At 42.5% G+C, this 25,619-nt stretch overlaps 2 protein-coding genes across 3 annotated transcripts in view; both read left to right on the top strand.

Annotated features, from left to right (window-relative positions):
* The first annotated feature begins 161 nt into the window (after window positions 1-161).
* On the top strand, window positions 162-6,766 carry pglyrp6 (peptidoglycan recognition protein 6). The gene is made up of 5 exons (XM_084745238.1): window positions 162-1,006; window positions 2,592-3,413; window positions 4,214-4,424; window positions 4,722-5,016; window positions 6,676-6,766. The coding sequence occupies exons 1-5, from the start codon at window positions 940-942 to the stop codon at window positions 6,688-6,690; spliced, it is 1,410 nt and encodes a 469-aa protein (XP_084601364.1). The 5' UTR covers window positions 162-939; the 3' UTR covers window positions 6,691-6,766.
* A 462-nt stretch (window positions 6,767-7,228) lies between these two features.
* Window positions 7,229-25,619, top strand: part of wizb (WIZ zinc finger b) — a 32,370-nt gene continuing 13,979 nt past the window's right edge. For both annotated transcript variants that reach the window (XM_084745235.1, XM_084745236.1), the window contains exons 1-10: window positions 7,229-8,198; window positions 10,144-10,321; window positions 10,412-10,613; window positions 10,878-10,953; window positions 12,049-12,206; window positions 12,310-13,959; window positions 14,961-15,401; window positions 18,388-18,792; window positions 22,969-23,115; window positions 24,378-24,941. In XM_084745235.1, the coding sequence (XP_084601361.1) occupies window positions 10,214-10,321; window positions 10,412-10,613; window positions 10,878-10,953; window positions 12,049-12,206; window positions 12,310-13,959; window positions 14,961-15,401; window positions 18,388-18,792; window positions 22,969-23,115; window positions 24,378-24,941 (3,751 nt within the window). In that variant the 5' untranslated portion in view covers window positions 7,229-8,198; window positions 10,144-10,213. The remainder of the gene's footprint in view (window positions 8,199-10,143; window positions 10,322-10,411; window positions 10,614-10,877; window positions 10,954-12,048; window positions 12,207-12,309; window positions 13,960-14,960; window positions 15,402-18,387; window positions 18,793-22,968; window positions 23,116-24,377; window positions 24,942-25,619) is intronic.

Genomic DNA, 25,619 nt, shown 5'->3' with positions numbered 1-25,619 from the left:
TCCAAAATATGTTGATTCAATTCTATGTTCATTACTGTGAGAGCATAGCTAAAGGTGGTGTTGTTTGAGTCTAAATGTCTGCAGGGGAAAACATTTGTTTATTTTGTTTGTTCTCATTTTAGTCAGGTGAGCTGTCAGCTTCTCTGATATCTTTATTTTTTCAGATTAGGGTAATTGCAGACTTGTATCTTTGACCTTCGTTGTTAACATCCGAAATCTTTTGTAAAGGATTTTCCACTTCTCCAACATAAGGTACATCTACTTCCTGTTCTTGTCATCAGTGACCGCTGTCAGTCTGATTTCTGTCTCAACAACCTGATGCACTTTTGCACAGTTGCATTTTCAACAATGTCAGTGTGCAGTGCTCATATAAACCTGACCTAAAATCGATCAGTGTGCAGATATGTTTCTGTCACACCACACATGCATGATTTGTGGCTGTGGAACTTCCTCAGTTTTGCTGCCTGTTTTTTTTTTTTTGTGTGTTTTCTGATCATAGACAAGAACTCATTGCCTCACAGAGGAATGCCAAAGATTGACACAGCAGTGAAGAGTTTGCTAGATGTCCGATTTTATTCTGAGAAGTTTTCACAAGCATCAGCTACATTTAAGACACAAATTAGATGACTGAGATTTATTACAGAAGTTGAGAATTTCTCGAAAATGTCCAGCTCGGTCACATCGGCGCTGTATGTGAGTGTTTGCGTGTAATATACCGGAAGGCTGTGACCAGTAGTGACGAACTACTCCACTTTGTCTACATTACAGATGCTAGTTTCCCACAATGCTTAGTTGGTCACGCCAGGCGTATCTACAGTATGTCCACAAATGTTACACAATCACCCACTTAGTCCGCACACAAACATCACTATAAATGAGAGCAAGCAAACAAGGTAGGAGACATTTGAAGCTTGGAGCCGAAGGCGTTGACAGCTCAGGATGGACCCAGGCTGCTGGAAACAGACCCTGGCCCTCGTGGTCCTCTTCATCAGCTCATATGCAGAAGGTAATGACATTTATTTTTGTTTTTTTGCCAGTTTCACCACACTGTAAAAATGAAAAAGTTTAGAAAACTCAAAAGGCAACTTACTTCAGAAGATTTTTGAGTTGAGTCTAACTCAAAGTCTTTGAAACAGTTTTACCGACTTATAATGTTTCATTGAGATGATTTACTTTTCTTCTTTGGATAAACTTGAATCTTTGAGTGTAGAAACACCCCCATAGTTAATTTGTTGAGTAAACTCATTGAAGTGAAAGTAAATGGTTGATAATTTAATATTTTCAGCTGATTTTTTGAGTTTGAGTTTAATTCAAAACCCAAAAATCTAGTGAACACAGTTGCCTTGAAGCGCAGTGGAAATACATGTATTCAGATCAAATTTATTTGGAGATACAGAAACTGTACTGACTACAGTAAACTGTGTGTTCTTTCTTTAGTTTGACCACTAATTAGTCTTCAGAGAATATTTATAGTTGTTTATTCACTTGGCGAATTTCACTGAGTGCAGAATTCTCTTCTTCTGTTGAACATGAACAGCTAAAATATTTACTTTTTCTATGAGCTCATACAGGCTCATATGTTAATTATTCCTCTTATCAGCAGGGTGGTGTGGGGCCCCATAACACGTGTAATAGATCTATTGTCATGGCTGAACAAATAAGGAACACATGCACACATATCTGTGTAACCTGCTATTAAGGGCAGCCATAACACATTTAAGGAAGTCTGAACACGCTCTCTTTTTTCAACACTTTGTAATCACAGTGTGAGGCTTCATTATAGTAGAGCATTACTTCTGTCACAGTTTTCATTACTGCAAGGCCCCCCTACACTGACATAAGATTACTGTGTTACTGTATTTCATAATTTAGAACAACCTGATAAGACTTGACTGGAATCATTTGCAGAATTAAAGTGGATAAGTTTCCATTAGTGGTGAAATGTAACTGCAGACATTTACTCAAGTACTGTACTTAAGTACAAATTTGAGGTACTTGTGCTTTACAGACGTAAGTCTCATGCCACTTTTTACTCCACTACATTTATTTGACTTAAGTTTTTTGTTACAAATTAAGAATTTTGCAGACAAAACATGAAAATGTACAAGAATTTAAAAATTTAGAAATTTAAAAAACTCAAAATTTCAGGGCAATTTAAGCATAGATTTTTGAATTTTGACCCCACTTGTTTTACCAACTAATAATGCTTTGTTGAGAAAATTTACTTTTTTCTTTAGATAAACTTGAATCATTGCGTTTTAGAAACTTCAAAAAATGTATTTCAAAGATGATTCAGTAAACTCATTGGGGTGAAAGTGTATAATGATTAATAATCTAGTATTTTCAATTACAACCATTTAATTTCCAAACACTCAAATAATGACAAGGTTGGTCTAAAGAAGAAAAGTAAATTATCTCAATGTTATAAGTCGGGAAAACTTTTAATTTATTTCAAAACCTACGAGTTTGTGTTTGATTCAAAACTAAAAAATCTAGTGAGGGCAGCCGCCTTGAAATTACAAGTTTAGTTGTAAAGCTGTGAAAGGCTGAAGAGACAAAGACATGTATGTGCTTTCTGTTCTTGTCCTCAGCCTCATTTTCCTGCCACATGGATGACTTCATCAGGGTGGTGAAGCAGGTGGAGGACGGGGATCCTGGGTCAGAGCCAGTAGCTGTATTAAGGAGGCTGCGCAGAGCAGCTGGCCTTAATGATGCATTCATTCAGCACTTTCTGGGTAACGCCGACTCTGGGGGTCCTGAAATGGACTCCAGCCTCGCAGCTTACATCAGAAAAGCTGTGCATCACAGGGTGACAGAGAACGCCACAGAGGAAGGTGTGGTCCTGACCTCTGATGGCACCACTGTTGCCCTCACACCACTCCTCCTGGCCATCGAGGCTGGTCTCCTCTCCCGGTCTGGGGGGCGTGTTCGGGGCCTGTACCAGCTCACTCTGGCCAAAGACCTGGACCTTTCTTTCAGCCACAGCTCCCCTCACACCCAGCTTCTGGGACCCGATGGCTGCTGGGACAGTGTGACCTCTCCTCAGGTCTTCACCCTCTCCGACAGCCCGTCTCTGCTCACCACCGCTCAGCTGAACGGAGGCATGGACGGCGTGGTTCTGGGGACGGAGATCAAATCCAGACGTCCTCTCAAGCTCAGCAGTCTGCTGACAGAGTACTACTGCCACCAGCTGGAGAGGGGAGGACTGGACACCGCCCCGCGCCTCATCAGCCGACGACGCAGGGAGAACTTCAGAGGGCTGGTGAGCCCCCCAGTGCTGACCAGACAGGTGGTGAAGTCAATGGAGCTGCAGCGGAGACTGTCAGGACGCTCAAAGATGGATGTGAAGAAGAAGAAGAGGCTGATGGCTGTGGTGAAAGAGGGAATGAGAGAGTTTGTCCACAAGTACATGGGTGAGCATGAGACCAAAGAAAGAAACATTTGTTGTAGTTCCTATATGTAACTACTCACAACAATGTCTGTAGTTTACCTTGAGTAACCTGGTCATGATTTCTGGAAAGAGACATTGCTGTTCAGTTTTTCAAATGTGTTTTTGGCATTTTGAGCACCACAAACCAAGTGTCATGTAGTAGCCGACATCTGACTGGTATCTCCAAAACTCACACCAAAACTATCTAGATGAATAAATTGCACTGCAGGCCAAAATGTGTATTTATGCCCAAGCTGTTTGTAAATGCACCAGAAAAATAGTTGATTGCTGAATCTCACTTCCAGGAAGTCAAATACTGATGTTTTTGGTTGGTAAAGCACATCAAAATAATGAGAAAATATGACAATACAGGCAAAGAGCAGATCCATCCACCACCACACACTCAGTCACACTCAGTGGTGATTGAAAGTGATTGTGTTGATATGAGGTTTTCTTTCTTTCTTTTTTTTTTTTTTTAGGAAAATGTTGCATATTATGCCTTTAAAGCTGGGGATAGGCAGTTTATTTTTGGCGTCACTGAGCAAATAGTCCATAAAAACTTCTAAGCATAAGTGGTCTGAGAGAAAACTAGGATTCTGCTACTTCTCGTGGCTCTGTTTTCAAGCTTTAGAAAACCTGGTCCATGACTAGAGCCAATCACAGGCTGGTAAGATAGTTGATTGATGAGCCTCAATTTCTCATTCTCCAAAACTATCTACCCCAGTCTTAATTCCATTTACACATACTAACCAGCTCTGATCCGTCATTATTCATCTGTTTCAGACTGCCCACCCATCATACCTCGCTGTATGTGGAAGGCAAAGCCGTACAGAGGAACCCCCACCAACCTCACTCTTCCTCTCTCCTTCATGTTCATCCACCACACCTCCACCCCGAGCCAGCCCTGCCTCACCTTCGAGCAGTGCTCTGCAGACATGCGCTCCATGCAGCGCTTCCACCAGGACGACAGAGGCTGGGATGACATAGGATACAGGTAAAGCCAGTCAGGTTTGAGCTCTCTTGCACCAGTCAAATTTACACACAGTTTACTTAAAAATCACGACATGGTCATGTTGGACCTTGAAACAAAAAATCTCTGATGCATTTCGGCATATGAGCCAACTTTGGGGAGTCAAACTCAAGGCTCCCTGATGACCTTTGCCCCAGACTATACATGGATCTCTATTTACAGAGCACCTCAAACAAACTTAATTTAAGTGCAGGAAGTGCTCCTATGCAAAACTTTTCTGATATACAGACAGTATGTCTAAAATACTGTGTGCTCCCAAAGCTTTGTTGCAGGCTCTGACGGGTACATCTACGAAGGCCGAAGCTGGCACTGGCGGGGAGCCCACACCCTCGGACACAACTCCGTAGGCTATGGCGTTTCCTTCATCGGCGATTACATGTCCAGTTTGCCCTCCCAGCATTCCATGGGGCTGGTGAGAGATCAGCTGGCCTCCTGTGCTGTCGGTGGAGGGCGACTGGTAGCCAACTTCACCCTGCAGGGGCACAGACAGGTGGTGAATACGGCCTGTCCCGGAGACGCCCTCTATAATGAGATCAAAGGCTGGGAACACTTTGGGGTATGTACATAAGAGTGTCGCCACATACATCAGCAGGTGTTATATAGAAGATGTGGGAAATCTGGTCAGCTGATACAAACAAAGCTTGCACATCAGCTACAGAGGTGATGTAGCCTGCTCTAAAGTCCCCTTAATGCCCTGATTGCATTGGCATGAAAGAATAAATAAGATTAAAATCACACAGTCAAGGATGTAAGACTGCGGCCTGTTGTCATTAGGGTGTGGCATCCTTCAGTATGTCTTTTAATCCTGCTATTTGGACATGTCAAGACAGTCAGGGCATGTCTAATGACTGCAAGAACACGTTGGGATGTTTCTGTTTTGCAAATGAAAACAACTGAGTTAAAGTCTTTTAGTTTGACAGGAAATACATTTTCAGAGGCAGGTCTATCAATTTCAAATAAAATCCATCTTCTAGAGTTGATTCAGTCTGAGACCAATTAACTACCAATAAACTACTAATTAACCTTAACAATACTGACTAATCATTACTACAATTTAGAGAACACATAATGGCTTAATATTACTGAATTTCAGGGTTGGGTCAGATTACCTTGAAATGTAGTCAGTACAAATTACCTGGCGATTTTTCTTATTAGTTACATAATCCATTGGATGACAAAAATGTAATCTAATCTGCATACTTTTTGATTACTTCAAAATCAAACAATGAAAATATTGAACATTTTACTAAAAACTGGATGTCACACAAGTTCCACAAATATTCTCTGAACATTTTCTATTCAAATACTCATCTTTTCTTTTATACATCTCAAAACATTTTCAATGCAAATAAAATGCATTTTTGCATAGTGTCTTTTGTTTGTTTGTTTTGTAGAGGACTGTTCTGACAAACCCTGTATGTCAAACACATGTTTCATGAGTCATCCTTGACAATGTAACCATAAACTACATATTTTTCAAATATTTTCTGATTTTTTGAGGTAAATATTAAATATTACACTTTTCAGCTTGACAGCTATAGTCAGTGGTGACTTTGCTAACCTTTTTTGCTCATGACTTCTTGTAAGCAGTATCTAGTTGGAGCTCCTTGTTGTGTTTTGGTTGTCTATGTATTGTTTGCAGTCCCACCAAAAAGACATTTCCCCTCAACTTCTCACATGGTTTCATTTAAACAACTATTTGATTTTCAAAGGTGAAAAACAATCCAATGTTATGGATTAGGAAAAAAAATCCCAAAACAAATACTAATGTGTGTATTAGACTTTGCTTTTTCTTTTTTCCAACCACATTAATCAGATTGTGATTTATCTTGTGACAGTTTAGAGAGGTTGGGAACCACTGGAATAAACTTGTTGAAACCAGCTCGACCTCGAGTTACCTACAAAAGTAAAATCCTGATTACACACTGATCAATCAGGATTGATAATCTCATAGTGTCAAGTATGATAATATCAGTCACAGGGGACAGTTTACTACAGAACAAATACATTTATTTTGATACTTAATGTACATTTTACTGTGCCTTTACTTATTTTATTTTACTGCTGTACTAACTTGAGTAGGATTTTTAAAGCTGTATAATTAGTTGTACTTTGACACTGTTGTATTATTATTACCATAGTAAATGAGCTGAATACTTATTCAACAACTGTATAACTGTTTATTTAATTTTATATTTTGTTTCTTTCCTTTTAGGAGGTGAAGAACTGAAAATGATCTGAGTGACAAGAGGAAGAACCTTGGATAAGCCAAAAACTCAATACAATAAATATTTGTCTTAATCTTATTTTCTGATTGTTTCCCTTTTATTTTGAACTCTGTGACCTGTGTCACATGAAATCTTGCTCAGTGTTATGATATCTTATAAGTCATTATAAAATGCTTTATTCACTTGCTTAGTTTTGCTGAATTCCTGGATGTCTATGAGATCATGATTATGTTAATTAATCTAGAGCTGTAACAATTAATCAAAGAAATGATTAGTTATCATCATTAATTCCCAACTATATGATTAATTCATCAACCAATTTTTAAAGAATAAAGTCTCTGATTTCAGCTTCTTAAATGTGAATATTTTCTGGATTCTTTAATCCTCTGTGACAGCAAATTGAACATCTTTGGGTGGTGGACAAAACAATACATTTGAGGACTACTACATCTTGAGCTTTAAACACTGATCGGAATGTTTCACAATATTCTGACATTTTACAGAGCAAGCAACAAAATAATCAGAAGATTACTTTATTGTCATACAATTAATTGTATGACCATAAAATTTGGTTGCAGCCTTTAATTTGATCCCATAGACACTCAACAATTGGGGTAAGACAGCCCGATTCAGACTGAAAACATGAAAAATATCTGGCCAGATCAGTTTCTGACTCTGGAAAAGTGGAAAAACCCACACCACACTGTTTATTTTGCTATTTCAATTAAAATCTAGTAAAGTCTGAGTTCTTCCAGTCCCATCTCTCGCCAGTAGAGGGCGCCAGAGGACCGTGTAATAACCAGTAGCAAAGCGTTTATTGATTTCTAGCATTTAGGAAATTATGTTACACAAACCAATTGATAAACTCAATACAACTGTCCTTATCTCATAGCAAAGGACAAATCTGCAAGATATTTAATGAAGACGTTATTTATTACAGTGGTGAATGTGTGGGACAAACAGATGCTACCAGCTGAAACTAATTGGCAGAATTGACATTTATATTCAACCTGTCAACGTGAAATAACGTCTGTCATGAATAAATGTTATCGGTTTGACATATTGACACGGTTCAGTCTTGTTTTTTTTTCCACAGAGGAAACTGTCTTCATGATTGAAGCCTTTAACGAAACAGCCTTTCGCGTACCTTAGCGTCAGCCACGCAGAAATACGTTTAACAGCTCGACTCCGGTAAAAGTTGAACTTATTCAACTTGACTCTGGTGTTTTACTCGAAACTCTTCTCGTCACCCTCCCCGTCGACGTTACGTACGCAGCCGTGGCGTGCCTGCAAGCCAAATAACATGGAGTCCTCTGCCTGGCATCTTCCAGGGATCCATGCAAAAAACCCGAGCGGCGATTAAAAGAGCAAGTTTGTCCATGGGAGCAGTCCGAGCCTCTAGCGAGCATCGTGTCGGGGCGTAAAAGCTTCAGCTGCGTCCTCAAAGTATGACGAACGGTGCCTGAAAGAGCCAGCCTTTCACTGCGATCCGCAAACCAGGCCGATTTCAGTGAGTATTTGCACTAAAAAAAAACTGCAGCTTATGGGCGTTTAAGGTCTAAAAAGCGTTGTGCGTGGATGTATTGTTGTTGTAGTCACCTGACAGCGACTGGATCGATATCAGCTACGTCCTCTGAAGCAACAGAGGCCAAACCCGTGGGACACCTTGATGTACCCGGGCGTTTTGCTGCTTTTTTAGAGGGGCAGCAGGAGAGGACATGGGCCTGAATATAAAGGCCACTTATTTATGTAACCATTTGGGCGCCCTATTTCATTCTTTAAGACCAGACATATTGTGAAAAATAGGTCAGACAGTCCGAAAACTGCAGCTGGCAGAAAACAAAAATACTGAGGACAGCCAAAACATGGCAGATTCTGCAGATATGACACTTTTATTTTGTCTGATATGCTTTCTGACTTATCCACACAATCTGCTGGCTGTTATAAAAAACATTTTTGTCTTGTAAAGCCACGTTTCCACCCAAAAGTACCAAGAACTTTTACTCTCAGGAACTACTTTTCGAGGAACTAAAGCCATGTTTCCACTCAAAGTACCCGTAACTTTTAGTCCCAGGAACTATTTTCAAGGAACTAAATCCTGGTTTCCACCCAAACTATGGTCCATAACTTTTAGTTCCTGGAGCTACTTTTCAAAGAGCAACAGCTGTTTTTACATGTCATTATTACATGCAAATATACAACAAACAAGACCCTATATAAAGTGAAAGGAGGTATCATTATTTGTGCAACAGAAGGCCAATTTCTCCTGGATTTCATCCTCAGCATAAATGCTCAATAACTCATCTCTCTGTTTGTCATAGGCTTTCCTCTGTAACTCCATGTTGATGTGTCAAAGTATAAAGAAGAACAAAACAAGCTGTTTAGCAACTTTCTTCTTCTGGAGGAAAGGCACTAAGTTCCTCCAAAGGTTCCTAGTCCCTGGAGAAAAATCCTCTGGTGAAAACTAGGCTTAAAAGATTCCTTCAGCCTGTTGTTGTCTCTTTACAAATTAGTCCACTGATGTATGGAAAAAACAATGTCTGCATTTTTATGTAGTTTTTATGTGTAACTCCACAACATGAAGAAAGCGACAGAAAGGCATCATTATTTGTGTGACACTGCAACAACAGTAAGCATGGAGACGGTTCAAGGTGTGCCGCTACTGATCATTACCTACTTACACAGGCTTTCTTCTCTAAGTCCATGTTAATATACTGAGCACAATGAACAAAAAACAAACTGGTTTGCTGCTGGTCAAGACTATTGAAAATGGTGGTTGAAATAAAATGCTGCCAACGCTCAACCAATTGGAAATGTTTAGAGCTGCAAGCCCCACTCCAAAAGTTCCAATACTTTTCTCAAGTACCTTGACTAGCACAAAGTTGTTGCAGAAAAGTAGTTGCAATGAAACTTTTGCAGCATGTGATACTGAAGCAACCTGCAACATGTTTTTTTTTTCATATATCACCAGTGTGTTGTCCTAATGTTTCCACCACTTTTTGGAGATGTCGTGACATTTTGGCAACGCTGCAGCAACATCTTTATGTAAAGTACAGGAGACATCATGCAGAGGACGCTAAACAGACCGCAGCAAAAATACCATAGAGTACCTATTTTATTGTAACAACAATGCAGAAATGTAAATAATATAACTGTAATGTTGCTGTAATGTTGTTACAGTGTCAGAAATGATAGGTCATGGTCGCAACGTTGCAGGGACATTATGTGTTTGTGAGGAAGTGGGGATATTTTGGGGGGTAAAATAATGTCCCCAGAACTTAATTTGGACTCTGCACTATGCGGTGGAACCACCAAAGGCCCCCGGTCCCTGGAGAAAGTTCCTGTGGTGGAAATGTGCCTTATGTTACTACAATAAGCAGCGGTTGAGGTGGCTGTGGGTCAAACTTTTAAGCCACGAGAAACTAATTTGTCAGTGTGTGTGTTTATGTTTCCAGAAAAAGAGGAGACTGCACAATGTAGGCAGGCTGGTCACCAGTGGGACTCCATACTGCTCTCTGGGGTACCATGGAGCCAGACGGGCGACCCTTAACCCCAGGGACCAGCTATGGGCCCCCACCCTTCAATGCAGCACAAAACCCTGTCACCCCCACCTTCCGCAACTGCACCTTACAGGTAAGACATCATCCTACGTTTCACTATCGCTGTCATGTTTATTGTCCAACAATAAGATCTGTATGTGTATACTTTTATTATTGCCCCTAGTCCTCATGTTCTCCAAATGTGAGAGACGGCCTGATGTCTGCCAAATCCTCATGGGGCCACGCTGGAGATGAGGGTCCCAAGCAGACCGAGGGCACTCAGCCCACTGCGGAGCAAGGGAGGAGTGCACAGAGGAGATTCAGGTCCTCAGCCTTTCCTTCCTCCCTAAGCTGGGACTCTGACTCTGAGAAAGAAACACTAGATGGTAACACATGGCTTAATATCTATTGGAAACCTGTTGCACACTTCTCAAGAGTAAAGCTAACAGTAGAACAGAATTTAGCTAATATCTGTGATATATAATTGTTGTCCCCTGTTATTCACTCTGTATGTAGTCAGAAGTCTCTCATCTTTCTCTCTCTATGTAACCGGAGTATGCACTGTAGTTTTGACTGTGTTTTGATTGTAACTGTTAAGCTGTGAAGTGATGTTCCTGTGGTTGTATGTTTTGTGTGCTGTCATGTGTCAGAGGAGGAGCTACAGCACTTTTCTAACCCTCATGGTCTGGCTGCTCACAGCCCAGGATCTCCTTCTTCTGGACTCAGGTGAGGAGGAGGAGGTACAGGAGGAAGACTAGCAAGTTGTGTGGTGGTGAAATCAGCTGGTTAGTTTCAGAGAGACATCACAAACTGTAATTGTTGACTTGAAACAAGGAAATTAAATTAAATATAGAGATATTTAATGTTCAAACTGAATAGCTGAATTGTGTATTGTACATATGCTCTTATTTTGGATTTGATGCCTGCACATGTTCCAAAAAAAGTTGGTACAGGAGCATGTTTACCCACCTTTCCTTGAAACAAGGAAGTTTTAAAAGCGAAATTCTTTTTTATTTCTGCTTCATATACAACTTCAGGTGGTCAACAGTCCAGGGTGTCTGTTGATGTATTTTGTGCATCATAAGGCACCACACATTTTCAGTAGAAGACAGGTCTGGACTGCAGGCAGGTCAGTCTAGTAGCTTAACCTTTTTACTCAAGAGCCACATGCATTCTTCATGTAACACATGCAGAATGTGTCTTGGCATTATTCTGATGAAATAAGCAGGGACGTCCCTGAAAAAAACGTCACCTGGATGGCACCAGATGTTGCTCCAAAACCTGTATGTACCAGCATCACTGGCGCCATCACAGATGTGCAAGTTACTTATGATGTCGTGGGCACCAACACACCCCTGTACCATCACAGATGCTGGCTGTTGAACTTTGCACTGGTAACAATCTGGATGTTCCTTTTCTTCTTTAGCCCGAAGGACATGACATCCATAATTAGGGGACGCTACTGGGAAGAGTTCTGTTTTGGGGCTAATAAATTACGTGGTATCAGATCAGTGCATAGATCCTTGCTCACTGATGCATACTCGCTGCATACTGATGTAGCTTTTTAGGCTGTATTTCTGAGACTGGTTTCAGTAGTGGAACAACCCTGCTAAAAATATTGGCATCAGCAAGGAAAATGTTGTACCATTTGTATGTTTTTCATTGAACTCCATCAGACCCCCTCTAAAACCCTCAAAATTTCCAGGAAAATAGTAACCTCAGTGTTCTCACGGGTAAATGATTTGTAATTTTGGCTTGTTTCGTGTCTCTCTCATATGTTAGAAATGTCACGTGATGTTTTTCCTTTCCAATGCTGTCCAGACTTGATAGTGAAGATGACCAAGAACCTGAAACACTGCAGCACTTGCATAGCAAGACTGACTCGCCCACTCCTGTGGAGGGGCACAACAACAACAACAACAACAACGAGAGCACAAAGACAGAAGAGCCAAATACATCTCAGCTTGGCCCAACAGAATGTAAGTACCATAAGGAGGAAACAAAATCTGCCTGCACACTTGATATCTTTCTTTTTATCTTAAGACTCCTTCCATTCATAACTCCTCTGTTTTCTCTTCACAGTGGCAGACAGTAAAGTCTGGAATGTATCTGAGGGAGCTGAGCTGTTTCTGGCCAAAGTGAAACCAAAGGAAGGTTGCCAAATGGAGGAGGAGGCGGACAGTAGTGAGGGAGAGAAAAGGCCCAAGGGAAAAGAAACAAAGGAGCCAGAGAGAGATGTGTACAGCTTCCCTGGAGACTCAGACCCTGAGAGTCCCCCTCCTGCCCCCTGGGCTCATTGCACATTCATTCAGCGGTGCAGAAAGAAGAGGGTGCTGCTCAGGCCCTTCTCTGGACTTGGCACCTCGAAACGCACATTGCCTGAGACTGGCAAGCGGGCAAGAGTGTCTCCTCAAAAATCAAAACCTGCTGAACCGGCACAGCTGAATCGAGGTGGAGGTGTTTATGATTTTGAGGAGGAAGTCGACTTTGGAGAGGGAGCGGAGGAAGAACCGATAAAGTTCAGAGACAGAGGAGGGAAAAAAGACAAAGAAGAAGAAAGTGAGCTAGTGCCAGGTAAAGAAATCTTCACCTGTGTGGAATGTAGCATTTATTTCAAAAAGCAGGTCCACCTGCAGGAGCACATAGTTGAGCACTGTCAGAGTGGGGCCGGGGGTGGCAGGCGTTTGGGAAAGGGCGGACGTTTTAGATGTATGGAGTGTGGATGGAACCTGCCAAGTCGGCTCACGCTGGCAGACCACCACAGAAGGCACGAAGAGTCCCGTCTGAAGATCTTGGAGGAGATTGAGAAACTGAACGAAAACGGGAAAGCAAAAGAGATTCAGAAACTCGACAGTAAGATGGTTAAGCATATAAGCCCAGACCCAGCTATTATGCAAGATGCAAGTGCAGCCTCGATTCCAGGCAAAGAGTCAGACCCAGAAATAGTCACATCTCCACCTCTTTCCCCAGCACCAATTTCAACACCAGATGCAGACCCAGCAGTTCCTGACTCAAACGCAACTCCTCCAAATTCAGCTCGAGCTCCAGCTCAGGCCAGAACTGTTTCTGCCTACCGCCGCCGCTTTGTCTGCACCAAGTGTAACTTCAGCACAAGAACTCCCCAGGCACTGGCTAATCACTCCAAGATCCACAACAGAAAAAAACCTGCTCTCCGGTCTGACTCCCCGTCCCCTGGTTCACCGTCATGTTCCCTGGCCTGTGGTCATTGTGCCTTCCTGACCTCAAGTCAGACTGTAATGAGGGAACACCAAAAACTTGCCCACCCAGGACAGGTCTCCATCAGTGGAGCGCAGGCTGATGAGACTGGCCAGCATTCAAGGTCTAACATGGGTGCTCGAATTTCTAAAACCACCCTAGATTCTGACCACATCTCTGGGTCTGGATGTGGGTCCCCAACCAATGCGAGTCCTCAAGGCAAAAGCCAGCAAGGTGTCACTCCCTCTAAGGACAGCACAATACCAGATGGTGCCGTGGCTCGTCCCAAGGGCCAGGTCTTCAAATGTGGTGGGAACAGGAGATTCAGCAGAAGAGGGAAGACTTGGACTGACCTGGCCAAGTTTCATCCCAGACTGGATGATGACAAGCTGCCTGGGAGTGAAGAGGAAGAGCAGGACGAAGATCAGAGCACAGAGCTTGACACTGAGTGCTCTGAACAAGAGGCCAACTCACCTCCTGGAGTGAAACCACACACCAGAGCACGATCAAACACAGGTGAGCCTCAATGTCAGACTGAAGTCTCTAATGCTGAGGTCACCCTTTCTTGATTTCTATGCAAGCTGTAACTGTATCTCGCCCAAATGATTAAAGCACACCCACAAACCAGTGAGTATTCATTTTTGCACGTTTGACAAGACATTAATCTAATTTCTCTAAACTCACTGTTTGTGTTAAAACTGTAATGACAACCTGATCATACAGACAAGATTAAAGCCGCACTAGTCAATATTTTTTTAATGAACAATGGTGCAAATGACAGTGTGTAATGTGAAGGGGCGTCCACAATCCACAGTTCAATTTGACTTTCCATTTTAAGGTCATGAGTAGATTCAATTTTCCAATTTAAACTTTGTTTTCACTGACAGCTTTGTCATTGTTAGACTATCAAGTCTTGATTTGTAAATATCAATAGATCAGTGGTTTTATTCTCTGACAACATGAGAGTCATCAACGCCAGCTACATTTTCTAATTCTTCTTTAAAGGTGCTGTCTATGACATTTGGTCTAGAGGTAGGCCACAAGCATCTCAGGCCAAAACAAAGGCTTGCTTCCTTTATTCAACAAAGTTAGGGTGTAAAAAGTGTCATCCGAGGACACACACTCCTCACATACGTCAGCTTGGATTTCTAGTCTCTGCCTCTGGGTAGCCTGGCAGCGTGCTACCTGAGTGTTTTTCTCACCCAAAGCTATGTTTTGGCCAACATAGTAATAGCTATAGGCTAGAGGGGTGATGCACAGCAACATGGGTGTCAGGGGCTCATGTGCAATGCATCCTGGTACATGTAGGCGCTGCTGGCACACCTCTATAAACAGGAGAACTCAGCTGTCTTTGTCAATATAGAGCACACTGAGGAATTTATTGCATCAATTGACTACATTTACCATCAACACTGATTGGACATCCACATAAAAGTGGTGAATTTTCCCTTTAAGGTCTGCATACTGTTTCAGTTTGAGTACGATTTGGCTGTTCATTGTTCTTGTTTTCTTCATAGATGATTGTTCAGCACAGCAGAGTGCTACATTATCGCTCCCTCCCAAGAAGAGTGTGAAGGATGAAGACAAGCTGGAAGTGGAGAAAGATGGAAAGGTTTTCTTTTTGAGGAGGAGCAACCGGGTTACTGCTGCTCCTGCAGAAATTGACAGTGATGATGATGACGACGACATTGACGAGGAACGTGTGCGACGTTTCCTGTCAGAGGGCATCTTAGATGAAGACAACGACGAGATTGATGAGGACACAGAGGCGCTCAAGAGTGTGGAGAGGAAATGCCCCTACTGCCCCGATCGATTCCATAATGGCATCGGGCTTGCCAATCACGTGAGAGGCCACCTGAACCGAGTGGGCGTCAGCTACAATGTGCGTCACTTCATATCCCCCGAGGAAGTCAATGCGATTGAGAAGAAGTTCTCCTACCAGAAGAAGAAAAAAAAAGGTCAGCTGCTTGTTGCATGTATTCCTTTAGGCTGTGTTGATGAACAGAATCTGCCTGAACGGACAATGCATATTTATGTTGTCTTTGTTTTAAATGTAAGTAATGACCCTGATATGAGCCATAGTTAGTTAAATAATAATCCTCTTAAATGCCTGTTTCAGCCACAGAACAACAAATATGCGAAATGTAGAGCTTCCCTCTCCCTAAATTTCATTTTTGATGACCATCTGGGAAAACTCTGTGAACTGCTTTTAGAATTGGCTGCTGCAACATTAAGCAGCGGTTCCCAACCTGGAGAAGTAAAAGTCGCAATATAAACCTGAGGGGTCGCCAGATGATTAGCAACATGACAAAACTGAAAAAAAAGAAAACTATAATGGTATTAATGTTAAGTGTGTTCAGTATGTTATGGCTACATTCCACCAGGCATGGCTACGTCATGTTATGGCTCTGCCATGTCAGCCAGAGCTCATTATGGTCATTCTACACGGTACTTGTGATTTCCCCCAGCAGTCCCCCGAGGCGTCCCAAGAGCGGCTCTCCGCTCTGCTTCAAATACGTGCTGAGTCTATTTTTGACGAATGCCATATCAGTCACGGCAAAGCGAGCAGGCAGGAAGTCACACAGAACAAAAAAATCTGGTCAATTTTCAAAATAAAAGACCCTGTGCAGACTAGTGATCACAAAGACAGACAGAAAAGAAACCACGCAGCCTACTTATCAATGATAGAAACACAAAAAACAAGGAAAAAGGACCAAATCAACAAATTCTGAGCAAGTCAACATGATCAGGCAGGCAAAATGCTCCGTTGCTGAAACGCTTCTGAGATGCTGCTGGTGGGACATGCAGTTGTGTGGAGGATGGATCAAAACCACGATGCAGATGTGCTATGCCTAGTGGAATCAACGGGCATGTGAGCTTGCATAACATTTGCTTATTAGCACTAAACATTGTCATGGCCCCAGGTCCCAGGTTCAAATCCTAGACAAGCCCCCAATTTGTCATGGCCTGGCTCAGAAGCCATGATAAAAATGAGGGAGATGCAGGCTGAAGGCAAATAATATTGAGTTTATTTAAACAAACTAACTATTAGTAAACACAAAATAAAGTAAAGTTGAGATGAAGTGTAAAAATCAGTAGGATTAATGGTGTGTGTTTGTGAGTATGAGTATGAAAAGTAGTGAGGTGAAGTAATTGTATGGCAGAGCACTCTCTGCCAGGAGGTGTGGTTTATAGAGCTGGAGTGCAGATGCTTACAACTAAGACAATTTACTCCACCCCTCAGGCACCTACTGCATTTGGAAACAAACAGAATAGACCAGGTGACCATCGCAACAGGAAGTACAGTCGAGGCTGATGTGAATGTAAAGTTGTTCCAATACCAGTCTATGAAATGCCTCAGATACGGCCTAAAAAGATGGATCAGGGATAGTGAGTATGCAAGGTTATGCATCGATCCAGTATCATGTAATGTATTAACCCTAAACTGTGACCCTACAGCTTCCCAGCAGAGTCCTGTATGCCAAATTTTGAACATGATTCTTGCCTGAGTCATATCAAAATCATCAAACTACATCTTTTGATATTGTTTGAATGTGAGAGGCTCGGTACGTATAAAGGTGTTGTGGTATCCCAGGGTGTAAAGAAATCCTAACAGTATGATTTTCACTACCGTCAAAATCACAGGCACACATTTTTCTATTAAACTGATGTGGAGAGGTTGCATTGAAGCGAGGTATTGTAGTGCACAGCACGTGCCACCAGAGGGCTGTCATTCTACTGGAGGACAAGGCAGCACAGCTGAGCTGAGAAACGTGATGTCTGGGAGACAAAGTTACAAAAGTAACCAGTAAAAAGAAAATGCCTCTACACTGGGACTATTTTGTATTTAGTCCAAATGATAAAGGTAAGCCAACAAGTACTGCAGACTACTGATTGGTCGAGTAGTCTAGCATGGTGAGTGTGCACTTTAGCAATGAGAGAGTGCAAGTGGCAGACTTATCACTATTTATGGTGGCAGAGGGTGATAGTGAATGCGCACTGAGTGGAATAAAAGGTGAGCAGCGAACTTGTCTGTCTGGCAGTAAATGTACATTTTAGGTTTAGTAAATAAAAGCTGCAGTTTCTGCAGCTCCTGTGTGATTGTGTTAAGTTTAGTTCATTAACTTTATTTGTATCAGGGAAACTACATTAGGCTTAAAAAGCTAAAAGATTATTTGTGCCAGATTGAGTTTACTGGCTAATTTCCATCTGCTGTCCCTGGGCAGGTGAAAGGAAGCAATAAAAAAAGAGCAAAAGCTATCATCATCTACACTCTCTTACACAGACACAAACACAATAACACATTTATGGGTATTGTTTCCAAACTGTGGGAATAGTGTCCCTATGAGATAAGCTCCGCCTGCTTTAAGGGAGTTCTACAATACAGTGGGGTAGAGTGAAGTTTAGCCTTTTTAGACACATTTAAAACAAATTCCGCCACAATATCATATAACCCTGTAAAATATCAGGAGGGTAAGAAGGTATAAAAAAATACACACTGCCCAAGCCTAGTGAGAGAGACTGCTGGTGGCACAACTTACGTATTGTGCATTTCATTTAGGGTCACAAATTTTGCCAGAATCAATAAAGGAAAAGTCAGGGGATTGCCAAAGCTGTGTGGATTTATCCTCAGGGGACAAAAAATACATGCTAATTTGTCCAATATTTCAGTCTGGGCCAAAGTGGTGGGCCGACTGACAGAGTGACATTACCATCCCATGGGTCATGCTACTAGCATGGCTAAAAATCACTCTTTAGTTGAACTTGTCACACGTTCAGCTTGTGAATCCAAGTAATCAACACATTGGTTTGATTCAAGGGGTCAGAAATCAGAAAGGTTTGGAGTACAGCACAGCTGTCAGTCAGTTTACAGCTGTCAAGTATCATACTGGACATTCAGTCACATGTCTGAACTCCCTCTTTTAATGCCTGTCTTCTACACAGTTGCCAACTTTGACCCCGACACATTCAGTGTGATGCACTGTGAGTTCTGTAGCGCTGGCTTCGACACCCGGGCTGGCCTCTCCAGCCACGCCAGGGCCCACCTCCGCGATTTTGGCATCACCAACTGGGACGTTACCATTTCCCCGATCCACATCCTTAGGGAGTTGTTCAACAGCAGGCCTGACCTTGTAATCCCCACAGCTCCCCCTCGGAGCCCCGGCTCCTCACAGGAGGAGGGTGAGGAGGAAGAGGAGAGGGAAACAGAGGAGGACGGGGAGGGAATCATTGAAGTAAAGCTGGAGGGGGAGACGAGTGAGAGGACGCTTAGTGCTGCCGCTTCTGACGCACAGCCTCCAGCATCTCCTCAATGCTGCAAAAAGGAGGATGATGAGGAAGAGTGTGAAGGTAAGTTTCCATCGTTGATCTTTCCTTAAAAGTAGTAATGTGTCAAATGCAGCTTTCATAGTGGTTGTGTGCATATATTGTTGGTTGTTGTTGATGTGTTTGATAGTGACCCTGTCAGTGTTTGCATTTTGAACTTGGCACTGATATACTTTTAGTTTTTCATTGCTCTGTTGCGGTTTCCTCCCAGGGTTACAATTCACCTGTATTCCTCCTGAAGTCTGACAAATTTTCACACTTTTTTTTTCCCTTCTTATTTTCACAACCTATTTCTGGCACTGCACAATGTGTATAAGCCCTACAACTCTGAAAGTGTACTGTTTTCCCCGGAACAACAATACTGCTACACCAAATGTTGTTCCCTGACTCGTAAAAGAGCTGTACCTGCTGTATCCAGTTGTCCTTAAAACATCCACACTCAGTCCTTGTCCTCCTCAGCGAGTGAGAAACCGAGAGAGGAATATAGAGTACTACGATACAGAAATTTTCAGAAATTTCAGAAGTCATGAAAGGAAGAATTCCTGTTTTTATGTTAAGTTTTAAAGGAAAGGGTCACATTTTTTCTAAGAGCAGCCTAACTATCATACCTTTAGAAAAAAAAAATCTTTTTAAAATTTAAATTTTCTGTCTTAGTGTAATCAAATTTGAAATTGGACTGGGTAATTTTAAATGCTGTGGTCCCATTGTATTTGACAAGATCATAAGTGTCTGGTATTTTGTTTTCTGCATCCGTGTGAACGAGGGTCTGCTGGGGTCTGTGTGACTTTTGTCATTAGAGAGTATTCAGGTGGGCTCAGTCCCGACATCCAAGTACTCGCCTATTTGTTGTGACTGCGCGGATTTGTCTACAGACCTTTCCATGCGACTACACGTGCTGATCTACTGTGTATGTGTAGAGCACTTCCTACTAGCGGACTCCAGAAAGTATTATAATCACGATCACGATCCTTAACTTGGAGCAATGTTCTTGTGAATGTGCACACCATCTGAACAGGGTGTGTGTGGTGTGACGGTGTGCACGCATTAGTGAACTGCATTTTGGGGCTTTAGGAGACTTCGGAAACACCAGACGAGCAGTATGAAGACATTTTATACTGTGGTTTTTTTGGGGGGTTGATTTTTATGTTTGAAAATTGAAAACACAAAAATAGGTTTGCACACCAGAAACTGCTCATTTAGGACATTTAATAGTATCACCATATGTGTGCATGTGGTGATACTACTATGCTATACTATGCAAACCTATTTTTGTATTTGTTCTTCTGTACAGCACCCAGTACTTATCAGTTTTGAATGTGCGTGCTGTTTTTTGAGTCTTACATTTGAAAATTGGTCAGCAGATACTGCAGCGCTGTTTTCCTGTGAAACTCCAGCAGTGTTTTGTGGAGTAAAAAACTAAACCTGACCTTCAGTCGGCATGAGGGTGAATAGATAATGACTGAATTTTAATTTTGGGATGAACTATCCCTTTAAAGTCTGTCTCAAGTCCAAGTCAAGTCTTGAGTCATGAGTACCAAGCCAAAGTCAAGTCAACTCATATATCAATGTCAGTCAAGTAAGTCTCAAGTCCTCACATTTGTGACTTAAGTCGGACTAAAGTCAAGTTGTCTCCCTCTTGTCCTTTGCATTTGGAACTTGGCACAAAGAATATAGAGCTCAGTAATGAGGGATGAAGAAGACTATTACAAATGAATAAAGCAGTTAGAAATGTGGCTTCAGATGCTGTTACTGTTGTTGTAAGTGAATCTGTTTGTTTGCTCTTTGCTGCTTCTTTGTGCACTGTGTGGCTGTCGAGAAAATCAGCCTCGTTTGTGTGTGTGTGTGTGTGTGTGTGTGAGAGAGAGAGAGAGGGAGAGAGATAGAGAGAGTGTGTGTGTGTGTGTGTGTGAGAGAGAGAGAGAGAGAGAGAGAGAGAGAGAGAGAGAGAGAAAGAGTGAGAGAGTCCCTGATGCCCGTGGTTGATGTGGCACTCACTCGGTGCATTTATCCCAACCTCCGCCTCCACTCGATTGGTCACGCCTTAGCTTAGCGGTGCATATGGGGGCAAAATGGCTGCTTCCACCTCCCCGTAGACCCAAACAATAGCGGAGAAAGTGTCTGGCCTCAGCAGCCTCAGCAGCAGCCGGGAGTCCGGTGGCAGTCCGGTGCACTGCGGCTGCAGACCGGTGAGTACCGCGCGCTCTCATTCCTGAGCACCGCGTGCCCTCGGATCACACGCGTCTGGAGCCGCATCTTCAGTCACATTGTATCAGACAGACAGACAGGCAGACAACAGCCATTAAAACTCTTTCTCATGTGAGAGCACGTAAAGAAAATCAATGTCGCGCACAGCCGTGCAGGTAGCCCATGACATGCATGTCAGGAGCTCATAAAGCGGGTCATCGGTGTTGTTTCGGGTGTTTCCTTTTGTGGCGATTTTGTCGGCTGTTGTGATCTTGTTGTTACAGTTTGTGTGTTGTTAATGTCTGCGAGGGGTTTTTATTGTGCACGTCTGGGATGACGTCCAGTATTTTCAATGCTGCAGGATCTCTAAAATTACCTACAGTTGCCCAATCCTCGCCATTTTACTTTGCTTTGATTTTTGATAGAGGACACGCTGTGCTGCTTTCAAGTGCACGCATTTGTGCATGTTTTTTACCTTAAACTAACAGTCAAGAAACATGGTAACTTTGTGCACCGATAGTTAGTAATCTTATTACAACTTATCCGGATCAACCAAGCATAATCGAAGTATCACTTTTACTTGAAAGTGTCGGCTTGCTCCGCGTTACTCCGACTGAATGGAGACAAAGTCAAGTTAGCGACTTGCTACTTTGCTCCTCCGTTTTATAAATACTCGTCTGATTATTGTCTTCATTATAATAGATGGTGTTATAACGCTGCGCTCCGAGGTGTCACATCTCCGCTCTTTTACAGTCAAGAGATGAACTGACAAGCGCAGAGCCGCCCACCAGACAAAAAGCATTGTCTGGATCCACGTCTCTTTTGATTTACCGATTTGTCGCAGAAAATGGCACTTTTGTCCCAGGAATGCCTGACTGCGGGGAACCAAGACTGCCATGTTTGTTTCATACACTAGTGCAATTAAGACTTTTTTTTTTTTGACAGGGATTCATTACTTGAATTATTTTCATGCACATTTCCTCACATAAGACGTTATAATGCGCTGGATGTTATTACAAGGACTGATACATTATAGGCAATGAGCTCAGAAGACTGAGTTGATTTCTCTGCTCTCAGCCTGCGTCTTTTATTTATTCTCAAGGCACTCAGAATTACATTTATATACTTAAACATGCTCACTTATTTTAGAAGCTTAGAGATTATAACCAGTGGTGTGATTGGTTAGTGAGGCATTCACTAACCAGGTGATTGATTGTCTCAGTCACTTAATTGGCCTATAATTGATCAGTCATCTTTTGCATAGACTTTTATTTGTTTTTTACAGTTTTTATATTGTTTATCACCATGTCTATCCCAGTCATCTTGTTCTTTCTTCCTTTCATTCTTTCATTAATTAAATTTAACTTTCTGTAATATTTTTTCTATTTAGATATTGGAGTTTCTATTTGTACCTGGGTGCATATAGAGAAACAACAGCAATTCAATTATTTTCACCCCACCCCCTTATTTTAGCTATTAAGAGCAACAACCTCGCTTAGCTGCTGCTAAGAGGTTGTGCTGGATGAATTGGTTATATGCAGGGCTTTCCTGTGGGTGAGAGAGGTTCAAGTCCCACACTGGACAAGCATCATTCAATAGTAGTTGTGAAACAAAGTTACTTGATTTGGTTTATGCAACAGAACTACTTAGCTTTAGGGGAAGATTATGGTTTGTCTCTTCCTTGAGGGTGTAAGTAGGCACAGTGGCAATTTACACCCTGGGTGCAAGTTGAGCCATTGGCTTGGGACATCTGGGCGCTTGTCTCTGCCATGCTAAGGTATATATACCTGTGTGTAAATAGCCACATTGGCAATTATGCCCTGGGTGCAAATAGGCACATTGATTATTCCCACCAGGATGCAAATAGCATCTGCCTTTTTCTATTTCTAAATAGAATAATTGATGGGACCGGGTAGACAGACAAAGTGAACTGCATTTCTGCATATGACAATAAAGCCTTTGGATCCTCATCATGGTGTTTCTTCACTTACATGGGTATCGTCTGTGATGTTTTAGGTGAGGAGGAGGAAGCAGCTGAGGAAGACGATGAGGAGGAGCTGCAGCTTCCGGCTCTGGACGGTCTGAGCTCGAGCCCTGGGAAAACAGGGCTGTGCAGCGTGGACACAGACAGCCTCTCTCCTGGGGAGGATGCAGACTCCAAGGGTGAGGGAGGAATATGGGAATGTGGCTGACCCCAGAGTGTTGACAAGGGATTGGATTTGCTACAGCGAAGCCTTATCATAGCTGTCAGTGGGGAAATTGTAAAAGTGACCTTAGGTCAGCGTTGAGGCGTGGTGACACTGCATCAGAGAGGGTTGTCCCCTGGGAAGTCCTGAGAGGTAGACAAATGTATTTAGGAGCTAATGAGAGCACCGCTAACACTTGGCTGGTGCTGCTGTAGACTGGGTGAAGATGTAGACAGGGAGGGTAAGTGAGCTGACATGTCCTCTGGGATATGTGTGGCCTCTAAAAGAACCTCAGCCACCTGCTGTTGCTTTGCAAACTTTGTGTTAATCAGTGTTAAAGGGACGGTTCACCCCAAAATCAAAAATACAGATTTATCCTCCCACCTGTAGTGGGATCTATCTAGATAGTTTGGTGTGAGTTGCTCAGTTTTGGATCGGCCTTCTCTTCAATATCATGGACTACTGTCAGTCAGCACCAAAAAGAATACACGCAAAAAACTTAACAGCAATGTGTCTATCCTGATATCATGACCCGGTCGCTCAAGGTAATCCACAGACCTTGTTGTGAGCAATCTCATCTAGGAACTATTTTCTCTCTACAGAAGCACACCTGCCAACCATATCACTGCATGGATGGAAGCGTGCATCTACACATGAATGTGGGGTTACGGCTCAACTGAGGAAGATGGCATTAATGTTTACATCCCTCGCTTTCATGAGCCCAAGCCTCTCATCCATGAGTAGATGCATGTTTTCTTCTGTGCAATGATACAGCTAATGTTCGGTAAAAAGAAAATAGCTCCACAAGCAAAGCTACCTAGTTCCATTGATAGCTCCAATACTCAGCAGCACACTAAAACTATCTAGATGGATAAATAGCATCCCTTTAATTTTGACGAGTTCTAAATTTAGCTTTACTTGCTTACCGAAAATTTTTCTTCTAAAGTGTCCTGTTTCACTCAGTTGAATTCTGATTGAATAAATCAGTAGTTACAAAAATTTGTAAACTGCACCGTTAAGGCAGATGGGCACTACATAACATTTACTGACTATATGGAGCTAAAATTAATACTTAATTATGTTAAATATTTGCTGAATGAGTCAGTGTCTCTTCAAGAGTCATAAGAAATAAAGATTGTTGTTGACAAAATTAACACTGGTCTTAAATAAAATAATGAAAGAGTCAATGTTAAGGGTAACTTTGAAATGTCTCATCTGTTGTTGTCTCCTGTTTTGCAGATCACAACTTGAAGTGTGAGGTGTGTGGAGCTCAGTTTGAGACCAAGCGGGGACTGTCCATTCACGCCCGCTCTCACTTGCGCCAGCTGGGCATCAGAACTTCAGAGAGCAGCGGGACATCCATTGATCTCCTCCACCGAATTGCCAAGGAGCGCAACATCGATGGTCAAATAAGCTCGCCTTCTCTGGAGCCCCTCTCAGCCAAGAACTCCTCCCCGTCTGCTCCTCGGAAAGATGAGGATTTAGAAGACATGGACTTAGACGAGAAACCCATCCCTCTCTCCATCCTGGCCAAAGCCGCGAAAGCAGTGCCGCCCTCTTCCTCCTCCACGCCTACACCTTCTCCTGGTGCCTCTCCTGCTCCACCTCGTTCGGTCTCCCCGTCCTCGGTAGTGAGGAAAGCCCCCATTTCCTCTCTGCTGCCTGTGTCTTCCCCCTTGCGCTCCCCAGAGCACAAGGCTGGGGGAATGAAAAGCCTGACCTCTAACCTCTCTGCCCCAACCACCATCACAACAAGCAAACCCCTCTGGGCACCGCAGGAGAATGACGCTCCGCTCAACCTCAGTAAGTGTCACTGCTCTCTCTGATTACTTTTTTGTTGTTTTTATGAATCTTAGTATAGGATCATGTCTAGATGGTTACTCTAGATTTGGAAAGTTTTGTGAGATTTATACTTGTTGTTTCTTCATTGCGTTTTATAATGTGACAGTGCTGTGGTTAAGATTGGCCTAGGTTTAGGGACAAAAATACTTAATTAGGGAAATGGTTTGGATCATGGTTTGGGATAAAATGATCCCTCTCAAGCAGTGTTGGGCAGGTACGCATTACTCAGTAACTCATTACTTTAATATTATTACATTACTCAGTAACAAAGCAGTAATTATATTGCAGTTTTTCTCCAGGTAATGCTGCATTATGCAATTTGGGCTCTGAGTTCATCCATGTCTGCGTAAATTCACCACCCACACAAACGTAATGTTTTCTCTGATGTAGAGACCCACAAGCGCTCCTCTATCTGTCTCTGTAGGCTATATTACCTTCTAAATGATGTCGAGCAGCACAGGGTCTGTAGCTGATTTCTTTATTGTGTGTTGTATTGATCTGTGAGTGAGAACCATCATATCTGTGAAGACCCCTTACTGCTGAGAGGCACATACAGGTTTTGGAGCAACATATGTTGCCATCCAGACAACAGCTTTTTCAGACACATTGCTGCTTATTTCAGCAAGACAATGCCAACAC

The sequence above is a fragment of the Lutjanus erythropterus genome, chromosome 19, assembly GCF_056507025.1.
Source record: "Lutjanus erythropterus isolate fLutEry1 chromosome 19, fLutEry1.hap2, whole genome shotgun sequence".
Classification (NCBI taxonomy): domain Eukaryota; kingdom Metazoa; phylum Chordata; class Actinopteri; order Lutjaniformes; family Lutjanidae; genus Lutjanus; species Lutjanus erythropterus.
This window is presented reverse-complemented; position numbering and strand designations above follow the sequence as displayed.

Coding starts and splice junctions, on each gene's coding strand:
- pglyrp6 (XM_084745238.1), top strand. CDS start 940: ATGGACCCAGGCTGCTGGAAACAGACCCTGGCCCTCGTGGTCCTCTTC. Junction 1,007..2,591: donor CATCAGCTCATATGCAGAAG/GTAATGACATTT, acceptor TCTTGTCCTCAG/CCTCATTTTCCTGCCACATG. Junction 3,414..4,213: donor GTTTGTCCACAAGTACATGG/GTGAGCATGAGA, acceptor CATCTGTTTCAG/ACTGCCCACCCATCATACCT.